Below are 15,038 nucleotides of genomic sequence, written 5' to 3'. Positions count from 1 at the left end.
GCGAGCCACTATCTTGTTGAAGTAATACTGATACTTGTAGCTGTAGTCGTTGAGTGCGGTTCGTTGTCGCACCTTTGACCTGACCCTCCTTTTCTAGGCTCCTTCCATATGTTTCCTCTCAATAGCGTAATATCTCCTTCTACACAAAAACCTGCCGTGGGCGTGTCTGGAAGATCATTATTGGTCGAGGGCGTAGCGATGTATGAAATAAGTTTGCTGAAAAGAAAAAAAAAGGTGGCCAAGCGGAATCGAATAGTTGTCAATTCATTTCTGAGCCCGATATGCGAACTCTACAGTACTACTGAGGCATATTCGTTCAGTGAAATGAATAAAATCCTTGTACGAGGACGTCCCACTGCATAGAATGGTAATAAAATTAGAGGAACACTCAGTTATTTAGGGTCTGCGAATAATCTCACCAGTAATATTGCAGGACCATATTTATTAAAGCAGAATATGATGGCGACAAGCGTATTTATGTCTGCGAAATGGGGCTTCTGAGAACTCCTAAGCGACTGTAGGGACCCTTTAACGGCTTTCTGTAATACTCTTAAGCTGTACTTATTATTATGATTTAAGCTGCGTCTTAGTTTATACGAGGCCACTATGCCATGCTATTGTTTAGCTGCACGTAGTAGGTCTACTTAGCAGAGCACTTGACCAATCCTCGCATCCTGTGGGGCCGCCAGTCCAAATTCCAAATTTTTATGACCGGTATAAAGAATGGTAGTTTGCTTTTCTCCTTCCTACAAGGCCTCTAGTTGTATGTTTTCCGTTTTGAATGCCTGAATAGAAAGAAGTAGTTGGGCTTTGAGCAGCCTGCCAGAAATATATGGAAGAGACTGCTGCTGTGCGAGGCAGTTTACCACCCACAACACCTTTAAATTTATTGGTTGCTAAACACTGTTTTACGCCTTTTAAACGGGCTCCCTACGTGGAACCAGAATATACATGGGGATTCACTTTTCTCATAGTACCGCCGAGTGCCGTAAATAATATTATCCATGCTTCCGAAACAGTATAGAGGGAGATTTTTTTCTCCGAGTGTTTTAACTGCGTCCCTTCTCACGTACTGTGGGAAGCATTCAGTCGCCATATGTAGCCGCCCTGGACTGTAGTAGGCAGTTACACAAGTCCTCCTAAGCGGTGGTGACGATATATAAAGTAGGCATATGCGAATAGTATTTTTTTTTCGTTCAAAGCAAAATCGAAGTGAATAGTAAATTTCTTCGAGCAATTTTAAAGCGAATATTTGAAATGCTTGTGCAAGACAAAAATAACTAATAGTACAGGAAGCATTTTCAAAATCATATATTTTTCGGAAACACGACGTCACTACGTGAAAAAAAAGAATGCATTGAAGCTCTGTCACATCTACAGAATGTATGTCGAGTTTCTGCGAAAATGGCCAACGGAAACTGGGTAAGCCGACCGACATGCGGTGGCAAGGTATGTGTGGAGTGCGAGACCTATATGTCGGTCCTCCAAGTGCTACTGCTAATTGCGATTGCGTCGTTACACAGGTGTTGCTTTTAGAAGGTGGCTACTTGGTAGCTACTAGGCGCACGATGAATAGATGGAAGATAGGAGCGTCCCCTTTGGAACAAGGTTGTGGCAGTGACCACCATGCTCTAATTTTTTATATTTATTTAACGATGTTTTAAACTGGTCTAATATTATGCAATTTTCTTTCAGTACATTTTCAGTTCTACGGTTTAAAATTTTATTTAACCTCTCTGCATTTGAGCCACCACTCTTGGAATCGCTTTTGCACACTTTCTCCAGAGAATTATTAACATTAGCAATGCTAAGTCTAAAGCCTACGGCCTCAGGAAGAATGACTGCGCCTGAATTGACATCCGAATAGATACAATCGCATTCGAGTTTGATATGTTCAATTTCTTGAACAGATTTACCACAGACAGCACGCGTGCCAAATTCTTAGTTAATGTTTTTATAGCTGCACGTTTGAAAACACCGTTATCTTGCTTCGAAGAGTAGGGCACTCCCTCTTGAGGCGTTTACAAACAGGAAACAAGTCCAATACGCGTGATTTCTGTCATGGGCTCAATTAGTGTACAGATGGTCTTGTGGTCTTCTAGGTACAAGGAGCATTTAGAGAGATTTCATGTTCCCAAATCTGATTGCATGTCCAGAGCATGAAGTATTAAAATACATACTCAGCTACATGAAAGAAATGCAGAGCGATTAAAAATGGGGCAAGAAATTATGCAGAGACCATATTACGTGAACTCTAATGCGTGATTAGAGAAATTACTTACTCCTCCTAATGTTCCAGCTACCTGCTTGTTTTTTAGCCTTAGAGCCTTGGTTTTAATTAAACGATCTTACATTGAACCCGAAACGGAGCTGTAAGGCATAACAGGCCAAGCTGGAAATCTGATAGTCATAAAGACAAGCATGAAAGAATGGGACCCAACCATGACGCTCAATGTTTTTTGTAGCGGCAATAAGTTTTTCATTGTCTTATTGCTCGAATCAATATTTTGTTTGGCCGAGTTAGTTCATTTCTAATAAGGCAAGTACTTGCCGAAGAAGACAGGACGCAACGAAAAAACACATATGAGTTGATCATGTCGTAAGTATTTTAATGTTGTGCCCTGTCCTCGCGCAAGTACGTACGTTATTGCTCCAATGCGCCTACAATATGTACGAGTTCTGAAGATAAGTAATTAAGGCGTTATAATGAGTTAAACTGGAACCTGTCACGGCAGCTCAGTGTGTTTGGTATTTGACTGCGGAGCCCATGGAAGAGGATCCAATGCCCGCTACTGCGTCGGCATTTATATGTAGGCAAAATGCCCAAGGCGCACAATAGTTATCTATGTCAGTGTAAACTTAGGTGATCGATATCAATCTGCAGCTGTCTAAGACTCCCTTTTACTGCTTCAGGGCTGTATATCCCATCCCTGTCTTCTATATACCATCATATTTACACCAAATTAGTTTTTGAAGTCATTGCAAAAGCTACTACTTCTTTCTGTACCACTTTCTGAGTCACATAACCTGAAGACATGAACGATACTAGATGAATGGGGCTGTGCCCACTGTTGTACTTGCCCCTGATATATAGTGTAAGTTTGTAAAAATCTTTTACATACTCACAGCATCATCAATCTTTGATTCCTCACGATTTATTTGCCCTAATATCAAGCGGATTTAACTTTCGGGCTGTCAAATGATATTCAAGGATTTCAGTTTTGCTAATAATCATTTGAGCTCGCTAAGAATGATGGTGGCATAGCATGAAAATTTTTTCTCATAAACAGTGTCAAAATAGTGCATAACATTTTTAATCTCAAGTTTTGATTTACAGGTACTAGGCTTCACGTTGACCGGTGTAATACCAATGAAGGGTCGCAATTCTTTGCACGAGCGGCAACCACTATTGCAACTGTGTGCAAAGCCTGTCCCGTCACTCTTGTACCGCCGTCTTTCCGGTATTTTCTTGAGCTCACAGCGCACCTTGGAATACCAGTAAAATATCCTTAAGCAGCCCAAAAAACGATGTACAGAGCCCCGGGCCAAGCGGCCTCTTTTTGCGCCCAAAAATCGTTGGGGAAACGCTCATGCCACTCCCCAGTGCCGTGGTACGCTTTTTGCACCTTTCATATGCATTACACTTATCAAATTTATGTTCGTATTTCAGCTGAATGAGCCGCTTCGTTTCGACAACTTCGTGAAACCGGTGTGTTTACCGGAAAAGAGCCAGTCGCTGAAGAACAAACAACTCGGTGCACCTAACTGGGGAAAGTATAAAGGTGGGTGGTTTTTATTACTCATTGGCAGGCAACTTCTTTCAATGTTCTCAATATTTATTGCGCATGTTGAGAAGGTTGCACTTTCTGCAACCATTGATCATGGTAAAAATGTGATCATTTAGAGCGATACACTCTGAACAGACGCGTCGAAGAAAAGTTCAAAGAATTCTGAAGCTTACATCGATGGTACTTCTAACCAGCTGGGATGTTCTGCGCTTAGCAAACTGTGAGGCAAAGATAGCAAAACATTGCACTAAAAACACCTGAAAGGATTATACAGCTAGAAAACGCTGATTATTCGCAAGCTGCCTGGAACTCAATACAAGTAAATGCCGAATTTGTGCTATAGTTTCTTTTCTCATTTATTTAACTAACGAAACTTTTGGTATTATTCTAAGAAAATAGCCATGTATTTTATGAAAGCACCGAAGTGGCCGAGTGACCGCAGAAGCACTAAACCAAAAGTATACAACTAGCAGAAAACAAATTGCTGTAGTGCATTTTGCACGTGCTCTGAACCTTCAAACGCTAAGGTACTGATATCTTTAAATGCAAACATAACAATCTGTCCTTAACGTTGTTAGTGTTGAAACTAAAACTGGCCGGTTAAAATCAACTTGTGGTGAAAGAATGACCAATGAAGCTCTGAAAGAAATTATAACTGCAACGTTACAGCAGAGCAAATAAACGTGTACTTACTCTCATTGGCATCCACCCAAACGCAGCCATACATTACAAGGAAGAACTATGGAGGTTGATCAGAAACATCGCAGTTAATGAAAATTTCTTCACGGTCCGGGGTCTGAACCTGGAAGACCCGCATCACCCGAGCAGCCGCTCTACCAACTGAGCTAACCGGGATGGCTAGCTTGTGGTAGGGCGAGAGCAAATTTTTCAATAACTTGAAGTGAGAACAATGTTGGAAAAATATTTAGGGGAATCCCCCAACGTGGAGGAGATTGGTAACAAGGGCATAATTCCACAATGGCGTCCGCCCGAGCGTAGCCATACGGCTACAAAGGAAAGCTATACAGCTTTCTCAGAAACTTCGAAGTTAAAGAAAAATTAGTCCTTTTCCGGGGATCGAAGCCGGGACAACCGCTCCACTGGAGCAGTCGGTCTACCAACTGAGCCAACCGGGTCGACAAGCTTATGGTAGGGTGATAGCGAATAGAGCATTAACTTTTAGTGAGAACAGTGTTGGTCAAATGTTTAAGGGAATCCCCAGACTGGAGTATATTTAAAATAAGGCGTAATTGCTCCTCCAATATTTAGGGGGATTCCTCGCTGGACTCCCCACATTGGGGTTATTCCCCACTTGTGTGTTTTCCTGACTCCATCTTGGGGGATTCCCCTAAGCGTTTCGCCAACACTATTCCCGCTTAGAGTATTTCCTCAATTCTGTCTCGTCCAACCAGGAGCTTGCCGTTCAGATTAGCTCAGTTGATAGAGCGACTGCTCCGGTGAAGCGGGGGTCTCGGGTTCGAGCCCCGAACCACCACAAATTTATTTTCAACTGCGAAGTTTCTGAAAAATCTTTCCTTTGAAGCCATATGGCTGTGCTTGAGGGAATTCCAATGAGTAATTACGTACTTATTATAAATCTAATTCACCTTGGGGGATTCCCCTAAACATTTGAGCAAGTCAGTGAATTATACCAGTTACTACGAAAACGTTTCCTGCGTTGTAAAAAAAAAGGGCGGGAGATATCGCAGCTGCAATAAAGACAAGGCACCAAAGTTTAGTGGGAAACGCAATGCGAACCAGTAATAACGAATGAAGTTTTAGATTAACAAAGAGGTGGGCAAGACAAGGGAAGCACAGCTCAGCAGGTGTCAAGATCCAGGCGGAGAGATGCAATTAGTTGTGATTTGATTGAATGACCAGACTTGGTGCGTGATAAATTAGAGTGACCTTTGATCTTCCAGAGGAAGTATTTGGTTGCTTTTGATAAGGATTTTATTTGCTTTTCATAAAGCCCCGTTCTTTTATGCTGACAACAATGACGCAGCGTGTTTAAGGATTATGTCTTTGCGCGGCAGCGCAAAAGGCAGGTTTAAAAGTGCTTCCATCATAATTTATTAATTAAGAAAACGTCAATTCCTTAGTGAATTCCGAAGATCACACGCACATAGAAACTGATTAGGTCACAACAGTCACAACAAACTCATAAGGATAACGGTATGAAACTCGGCTTTTGTTTAGTGTTAAATATGGTTTATTTTTCTATAATTGCTTAATAAATGATTGTAGAGCCATTATATATGTTTAAAAATTAGAATATTTTAAATTAGCACTTACTAACAGTCAATTACATAACATTGGAATGATAATAAACTCTGCATAATATTTTATGACTGTCGGAGACGCAATGAACTACGCTTACGGATTGAAGCACAAGAAAAAAAGCAATAAGTCGAACCCGGATATATCGAACTCAGATGTTTCGATTTATTCACTATATTCAACTCGCAGACCTTCCACTTGAAAATTTATTCAATAGTCGCGCTGCATATATTAATTTCCCAATTTTCCGGTCCTTCAGCATACCGATCCGTACACTGCGGCTCTGCAAGTAGCGTTCCTCTTAACGGCTCTCTCGGATCACTTTCCAAGCGCGGAAGCCTTGGCTTTCGGCACCTGCTGGCATCTTTAGCACTGTGAAACTGCGCGATGAGGTGAACATGGTGTATGCTTGGATATGGCCTTCGATCTCTATCACATAATTTACAGTCCACACCATTGTCATCCCGTGAAGACAGTCTAACTGAATCACAGTGGCGACTCTCACCGCGCATGCTGTGATGGTGAAGGTGGTGCGGTAATGAACTGTATCCTAATTTTATCTAGTGATTATCTTATTTATAGTACAGTGCCACAAGGTCAGACATCTTATGATAGGCAGTGGCAGGCTACAAAGAACTCTGCACTGCAGCTTCACTGAGAAGCAGGTTAGGCCTGCCAAAGCCGGCGAGTGGCTGCCATATATGCAAGACGCCTGTCTCTAGTGTGAATTCAGTGTATTCGTGGTTCTAGGTTTCCGATAAACTTATCTGTGGCCGCTTTTTGTACTGAAGTGTCAATATATCGGACTAAATGTTAATCTCATTTAAGTTGGATATGTCCGGATTTGCCTCCTCTAAAACGTTTTATTACCTTCACATCTGTCATTACGCCTCTTGAAATTGTAAACTGTGTTTCCAATAAGCTTCTGTTTAGCCGATATACTTCCCTTTGAATTCTGAATGTCTGACAGCGGAGCTATGTTGTGAGACATCTGTCATGACTGCCTGTTTTTGCTATTATAATGTTTTTCCGAGCATAAACAGAAGGTAATTACCTTCTATATCTTATTACGCGGGATGGAGCTGGTAGCACAAATTAACGTAATATCAGAATTTTTTTGAGGAAAATAACATTTAGGGTAGGAACGGAAATATGAAATTCGGCGGAAGAATTCTATAGGGTTCAAAACATTCTTCTGTAAACACCCAAAAAGTGGAATACATCAATACAGCACCCACTTTGCAGTAACAATGCAAGAAAAGGAAATGTATATTATCTAAGGCTGAGGTAGTTGGTGGATGCGAAGTACGATACTGAGCGTCGCAAAGAAGAGAGCAGGAGATTCATCTTCAAGATACTGGCGCGAGGAAAGGGTGCCTCAGAGCTTAAAGGCCATGTGCCGGCAGCACGGAGGAATCATCCTACCTCAGAATATAATGGATAGCTGGCATTCATTCGAGAAGGTTACGTGGAAGTATAGATACCTTTCTTTTATTCATTCCCAAAATATTTGAATTCATAAACGGAAACCAACAAGTGAGCGAAACCAAGCTGCATAATGAATATTTTTTTTAATTTCTCGTGTTCATGTGTGAGAGATTTATAGGGCAACATTTTAAAGGTAATTGATTAGAAAACGTCATAAAAAAACCATATACCCCCTGCGGGATTGGAACAATCGACCTCTGAATTTGCACCGGACGCGAAACTCGGAGGTCACGGGTTCGTATCCCACGGGCGGCATGTGGTTGTTTTTTAGATGCTCTCTGATATATTACCTTGAAAACCTTACTCATATAGATCTCCCAAAGATGAACAATACATATTATAAAGAACAACTGCTTTGGTCCTTGGTTTTGGTGAATGTTGTCATAACGAGCGCTGCTTTTGCGTTCCCTTTACTACACAAATCTACAACGGTTACTTTTATTTTTTACCTCACTGCGTCCGTTTGTCCATTGCTGTGCTCTGATGAACGGTTTATCATCCAATCATATTCATTCAGAATTAGGTCTCGATCACTTGGGTTTGCTGTATTTAGCACGAATTTCAGTCGAAAATATGCCTTGATCTCTAAGAGCGCAGATGCTAGCGGATAGGCCCAAGCGTGGCCTCATTGGCGTAACACATCACGTGGCAGTTCCCAAATTACATCACCCATCAACTCTGTTCACTGGTTCTTATAATCACAACACCTTCAATCACGTGACATATTCGATGCATTAATTAGTTTTCAGAAACAACATTATTACTTAGTTCACCTCTCAGATCTCACTGACCGGCTCTCAGGATGCCTGATTTCATTTCTAACAGCAATAAGAGGGCACGGACAGCTTCTCATGCATGCAATTCATGGGCTTTTTAATGTCAATATCCAAAGAAGGAACTATTGCAATCGCACTGCATAGAAATCAATACCTTAATAAATATGATGTCTGAAAATCTAAGCACAGCCCCGAAAACAGCGTACATTGAACTTATACAAGTTGTGCCGGAATCATGCATTAGCAAGAATCCTAATGATCCTGTGAGCTGGTCCCTACTGACTTTACACTTCGTGAATGTAGTGAGCGGATAATATTTGCTTCCTCAAGTGCTAATGCTTTAAGCTACAAATCAATCACGAATACAATTTTTACGCATATACTATCGACTATGTTTACTCAAAAGGCATGTTTCGAGATGGAGAAAGGAGCGTGATAAAAGAAACCACGTTATGGGCAGGCCACTCCACTGCCGGAACACACTTTCAGTATACTGAAAATTTCCAACTTAAATACATACAACACAAAATACTAAACCTCATATGAAAATCACCCTCGGCCGTTATACAGAACTAATTCCGGCTTATCACCTAAAAAAAAAAACTCGGCTAGACCTAGTTCCCTGTGCAATATTGTTTTTTTAATTAGGCATAAATTGGGAAGGTTTTGTCTTATTTACCTTTATTGCCCACAAGGTGACTGTTTCTAAGGGCCCAGCAAAGTAACGTTTACAACAGACTGAGGCGCAAGGTACCCTGAGTAACCATAACCATCTTCTTTACGGTTATGGAATTACGGCATCGAGCTGGCTTATCTCAACTTAATTTTAGTCCTAGCGAGGCCAGCAAAAAGAGAGCACCTAAAATGAAATTTACTCTCTATTGCAGTGAAAAATATCAAACTGAACATTTAGCCTATTTAAAGAACGTGTAAAGATATGTCATTGCGTAATGTTTTCCAACAATGACAGTCTATGATTGAAATCCGCATTAGTAGTATGTAAAGTGATCACGGGTCATGAAATCGCGTATCAGTTCGGTGTTCACTCCGATCCTTTGATATCTTTCACCAGTTCTTCTGCATATGGCACGCGCAACATGCTAAGGGCTTTTTGGTAGATTTTCAATGAGGAAACCCTCAACATATTGTAGTTTATGACAACAGTCGATGAAAGAGAAGGTCGGAAATCTTACTAGGAAGCACGAAGAGGATGCACTTTGTATTAGAGGAATTGCGTTGGCAATAATAAGGCTAACAAGTTTTTCTCGACGTGTTTCTGGATAGCTTCTTGTAATTAGCTTCAAGAAATACAGGGCATTGCAATCGGTTGAAGACTCATTAATACAAAATTCAAGTGAGAGCGTTGTTCGGCAAGTCGGTCAATCATGGAGACTAATGAATACTGCGCACATGGAAGCAAGGACGTGAAGGGTACACAACAAGCTCAGACTCACAGCAGATTTTTATTGGAAATAAGAAGTATCTTTTATTGCTTCAAACCGCCATGCCAATACCTTTGGGCTGTCTAAAAACCTGCGTTCTTTTAGTAGAAGTTGATTGATGGGCCTACTTGCGTCACAAAAGAAGACAGGTTTTTAGCCTGCGCATATATCACTGATAGCTCGGTTTGAAGCTATAAAAGATGCGTCTTCTTTCGAATAAAAACCACTCGCGAGTCTGCGCTTTTTGCTTACCCGTTACGTCTTTGTGTGTGGGGGAAGAACCCGTTGTTGATCACGAACGAGCAAGCTACGCGTAGAAATCTCAAAGTTACCGTCCGAAAAGGCTCTGAACTTCCAGTTTCGCGCTTTGAATTGAGGATGCACAGTGCCGTTCATTTGCCACTGGTCCGGACTTGTACGTGGCACTGGCACATATCACCGTAAACTGTAGCCTGTAGCCTGTCCATAAAGCTTATTATTGCACGGAAGCTAATATAAACAAAAGCATAGGAATAATAAAATCGTAATAATATCAGCGCCACCTAAAAGTGCTCATGCAACATTTAGATTGATTTTCTAAAGAAAGAGGTGTTTTTACCGCATAGACATTACCCTGTAATTCTTGTATAAAAAACAAGGACATTTCAGCAGAAGTGACTGCATCTTGAATATCACTGTTATATAAATGACGACAACTGTGCTTTAGGCATAGAAGCACACTCTCCTGGTCGCCATTTTCGTTCACATGGGCATGTGCGGCAGCAGTGGTATGATCGGTGCTGAAGTGAAGCTTGGAGAGCATGCGTGTCTAGACGACGCTCGTGGTTGGAGGTCAAAGCCAAGTACTTTTTGAACGCTTAATCGATTGTTCTCTCTTAAATTGATTTCTGCTCTGCCCCTTCACTTGGTGTTCCAGATGAGCAAGGACCTAAAACGCTCCAGTATGCCAGTGAAAAAGTGTTACCCTCTAGTGACTGCACAAAGCGCTGGAAGATGCCAAATGGAACAAACGGCACATGGAAGAAAACACTCTTGTGTACACAGGGGCAAGGAAAAAATATTAATCAGGTAAGCGTTAACAGAAGTAAGTAATCATTCCATGGATGTTTTAGGGGTAGCCGTGGGATATCAGACTTACAAGAATGAATAGGATAGATGAAAATATTCAGATTACGCTTTAAGATACGTTCTTTGTCTCGAAGTTCTTCCCGCTGAAAGTGTAGATGATCTTTTTTTCTTGGGAGGGGGTGGTTATGCTTTATACAACACACAACTATATAAAAGGATTCAAAGAGAAGGAATATAGGCTGAGTATGCATGTGGCCGTTGAAAGAAAAGCATATGACTGGTGTTGGTAGATTAATAAAATAGTTACTTATCAGTTCATCTGTTCAGGTAAGAGGGCCGAGCATATGACGCAGATTTTTAGATTATCTAGGGAGCAATAATACAACCGTTAACAAATAGGGCGCCAAAAATGATTGCACATAAATTTTATACTGGGCTTCTCTCGGCGTTGTGTATATCAACATTAGACGAGACAACTTAGATATTAAAATATCACAATATACTTTTATTACATCAGTGCCCTATAAACCTCCTAAAGTTATCGATCAGTATGATCAGATTCTGGTGACACTGTTATTTTACATAAAGAATATATCGCACTTACAATTCCTGGTTCCTTTGTAAATGCCAAGGTCTGATTTTTAAAGTCCCATATGGTGTTTCATTTTCGTTATCTTCACACGACCACACCATGCACACTCACCGTGACATTTTTATCATTGTCATCAGGATCGGGGCGGGTTAACAAAAATCTGAATTGCATTGAAGTAAACATCTTAAATGACCGCAAAGTGCGCCCTCCCGATCGTCCGCGCAGTGCCAGCCGCAGCAGTTAAGACCGACTAACAACCTGCCGCTGAGGAAAGACGGATCACAAAGAATTGGATACGAACAGCACTGGTGCTTTTTTCTAAGAAAGTTAATTTTTTTGAAGCAGCAGTATGACGTGTTTTCACTTGCGAGAAAAGGATGAATACAGTAAAAATGCGAGCTCATTGCCACAAAGAAATGCGGATGGAGTGAGAACGCATGCGTATCCTGTTCAATAGATTTGCGAAGATCAAAAATTAACACAGTCCTCAAGGAATAGCAATTTCGTTGAGAAAGATGTTGGGATAAGAAGATACAAAAATAGGACTTGCCCACTAGATAACGTGTTATACTAGTACGGGACAGTGCATGAACAGAAATAACAGCAGTCATTTTGCCCGAGCTGCAGCAACAGAGCTCATTGGGAAAGAAATGTTTTTTGTTCTAGGGAAACTAGGCTCTGTGAAATCATCGTTTATGATGTAATCGTCGCATTTCTATAACAAAGCCGCTCACGAACGTTTTTTGAACTTTAAATTAGAAGGATAAAAATAGCTTTTGCAACTGATGCGATTAACACGAAGTAACTGCAGTGGCGGGCGCTAACCTGAATCGAGGCGTTGGAAGCTGGAATATATGTGCACACACGCACGCACACACAAAACTCTAGTAAAGGCCCAGGAGGTTGTTTTTTGCAACATTTATAAGTTTTGCTGGTCAAAGAACGTATGTATGAGAAATGCCGACTTAGCTGTATTAAATAGCGAAAAATAGTAAAGTACCCCGTTTCCGTTCGTGGCGTCAAAAATGGCCGGTTTCTGCATAAATGTCGCGGTGACATGAAGTAATCTTAGCGCAAATCTGTGAGGGCTGGACCAGATAAGCTAGCACATTTAAAATTAATTACGGTGGAGATCCTAATTTACAGGATTTAGTCATCAACGATATGTTTATATTCGAGTGCTAGCTAAAACGTTTGTATTTATGTCAACATTTATCTGTAACAAGCCTGTCTTTTTGCCACAGAACCAATGCTAATTGAGGAAAAAAATCCTCATTTCAACTTTACCATAGAACATGAATTCGGGTAGTCCTTAATCTCTTTTCAGGCGAGATGTGGTTACTCGAACAGCCATCGATTCGGAACGTGAAATTTCATGCCCAGCCTCCAAAAAAAATCGAGCAGAGAAAATTACTCGCCAACAAAGCGACATTATTATCTGATGAAAATTAGAGCGCAAATGCTCGTTTTTATTTTTGTTAATAAGCATACAATTTTTACATCATCCTTTTTTCTTTTACTGGATTAATATTAATTTATTTTCCCAAAGCGCCGGGCGCATCTTTAGTTTTAAGTAGAAGGCTTAGCGAAGGAGTGAGAGGAGAAAAGAGAATGGGAAAGAGTACAACGAGTCTACCTTCTGTAGCGTTCTGAGAAGGATTAGAACCGGCAGTGGCACACACAGCCCAGCTTAGCTTCCCCCTTCTTTAGACCTTTTGATCATGCTGCAGACTCTCGGACAGCACGTTTTACGGTCACGCTACCGCAGTGTGCTTTCCTTATCATTGTTTCTATGATATTTCGCCATTTTTTCTGCTCGTGGTATGTTCGGAAATGCTGCTTGATTAAAAACACGGTTTATAGCGAAACGAAACACGGAGAAAGGAATGATGACGTTGAGTAGGCATTCTTTACGCGGAACTGCAGCTTTGGCCAAAGAGCTCCATGACAAAAGGTAGTTTTTGTTTACACAATATTGTTTCAAGGACAATTTCTGTAATCATTTCACGCACGATAAGAAGAACATCAGGCCAGGCGAAAGCTTGTACTAATTGTGTCAGCGGTGGGAACCCGGCGGCACTTGGGATCACGAAGAAGCGAACTTCTCAGTGTACATATACACATTAAACGCCCGGTAGATGCCAACTAACACTAGCTCGGTGCCTTGGGCAAAGAAAACAAAAGCGACTTCTGTGCCGAAACTAAAGATCGCTATAAAAAGCAAAAACATGTAACAGCACACAGTCAAAATCGAAAGGCACAAATGAAGCAGTTAGCGTAGACTGCCCGCATGCTATTGAATAATTGCCTCTCAACGTTTTTGTTGTGTGATGTGTCAGACATTTCTTTATGCTTCCGACGGTTCCTCTACTATTGTGCAAACAATTTTTGAAGTTCTTGTTGTCTGTTTTTAAAAGGGCGAAGCAGGTGGACCTCTGACTGTCGTCGCCACGGGAAAACCAGCCGTGCAGGTTGGCATCAGCTCCTTCACGTTCTGCACTAAGAGCCAGCGGCCGAGTGCCCACACGAGAATCTACAGCTACACACCATGGATTAAGAGAGTGCTCAGCCTCTGTGCGAAGTGGGAACGCCGCAGGAATTCCCACTGAACTACAGCCCTTTTTTGTGGTCACGTGTAGAATCCGGGAATAAAGTACAAATAGAAACACATGTGGGGAATAGCGGCAAAGGGCAGCTGCTCCAGATGGTCTTAGTGTCGCTCCTGATTTATTTTTCAGTGTCACGTTTCGTGTATTGATAAGAATATGACGTCTGGATGTGAGCGACTGGGAGTCACATTAAAGAAAGCTATTACGAAGTTATAGCAGTTATGGTGTTGCAAATTACGGCAGCTGATAATAATGGTGGGGAGATAACGAGATAGAAAAATGAAATATAATCCTTTGGTAGTCGTTTTATTATGAATTTGCTCAATATTACATCAGAGTACAGTGTTTCTTGAGTTAGGCACGTGCTCTTATCACACATAGCTTAATAGGAAATGCTTCAGAGAGATATTCTTGCGTTGTTGGGCATCCTCCGATAGAGCAGTGGTGCTGACAGCGGTTACATTTTCCCTTAACTCGCTTCACTAACATTCTCTCTCAATTGGCGGGCGGCATTTTCTTGCTTTGTCAAGCACGCGCTCCTAAGTACGATCAGCTCTAATTAAGAACCTCGATATAGACAAGGAGTGAACTAAAAAAACTTTTCGGCGCGAAATGCTCATATTGCGTCAGGAGTAGCTGAAGAAAAATAAATGAAAGTTTGCACAACAAATGGAAGTTGATTCAACATTACAGGGTGCGCATCTAGTTGCTTGGACATACTGCTCAGACAAGTGCGCAGTTCAAATCAGTAGCTCGTTCAGGTCCCATAAAGTACGCTTCGTTACAGAACGTGGAAGTAAAAACCTGGTATTCGCTATGCCATCACAACTGAATGATGCCGAAATATTAAATGCAAAATGAATGCAATTTTATATTGTTTAGGACGCAAACACATTGCCTAATGAACGAGTCCCTCGGGATGGCTCTCCATACGGGATCAGAATTTCTAACACTACTCTTCCTTGGCTTCTTCGCTCGTTTCAAGTAAAGTGTGA

The 15,038-nt window shown here is 41.3% G+C and overlaps 1 protein-coding gene across 1 annotated transcript in view; it reads left to right on the top strand.

Moving 5' to 3' along the window:
• The window catches only part of LOC144104571 (chymotrypsinogen B-like), a 36,264-nt gene extending 22,162 nt beyond the window's left edge, over positions 1-14,102 (top strand). The window contains exons 6-8 of the mRNA XM_077637668.1: positions 3,671-3,782; positions 10,691-10,842; positions 13,852-14,102. Of these exons, the coding sequence (XP_077493794.1) occupies positions 3,671-3,782; positions 10,691-10,842; positions 13,852-14,043 (456 nt within the window). The 3' untranslated portion in view covers positions 14,044-14,102. The remainder of the gene's footprint in view (positions 1-3,670; positions 3,783-10,690; positions 10,843-13,851) is intronic.
• The last annotated feature ends 936 nt before the right edge of the window (positions 14,103-15,038 follow it).

This window comes from Amblyomma americanum, chromosome 9 (assembly GCF_052857255.1).
Source record: "Amblyomma americanum isolate KBUSLIRL-KWMA chromosome 9, ASM5285725v1, whole genome shotgun sequence".
NCBI classification, from domain to species: domain Eukaryota; kingdom Metazoa; phylum Arthropoda; class Arachnida; order Ixodida; family Ixodidae; genus Amblyomma; species Amblyomma americanum.
The sequence above is the reverse complement of the archived record's forward strand: the minus strand, read 5'-3'. Positions and strand labels throughout refer to the sequence as shown.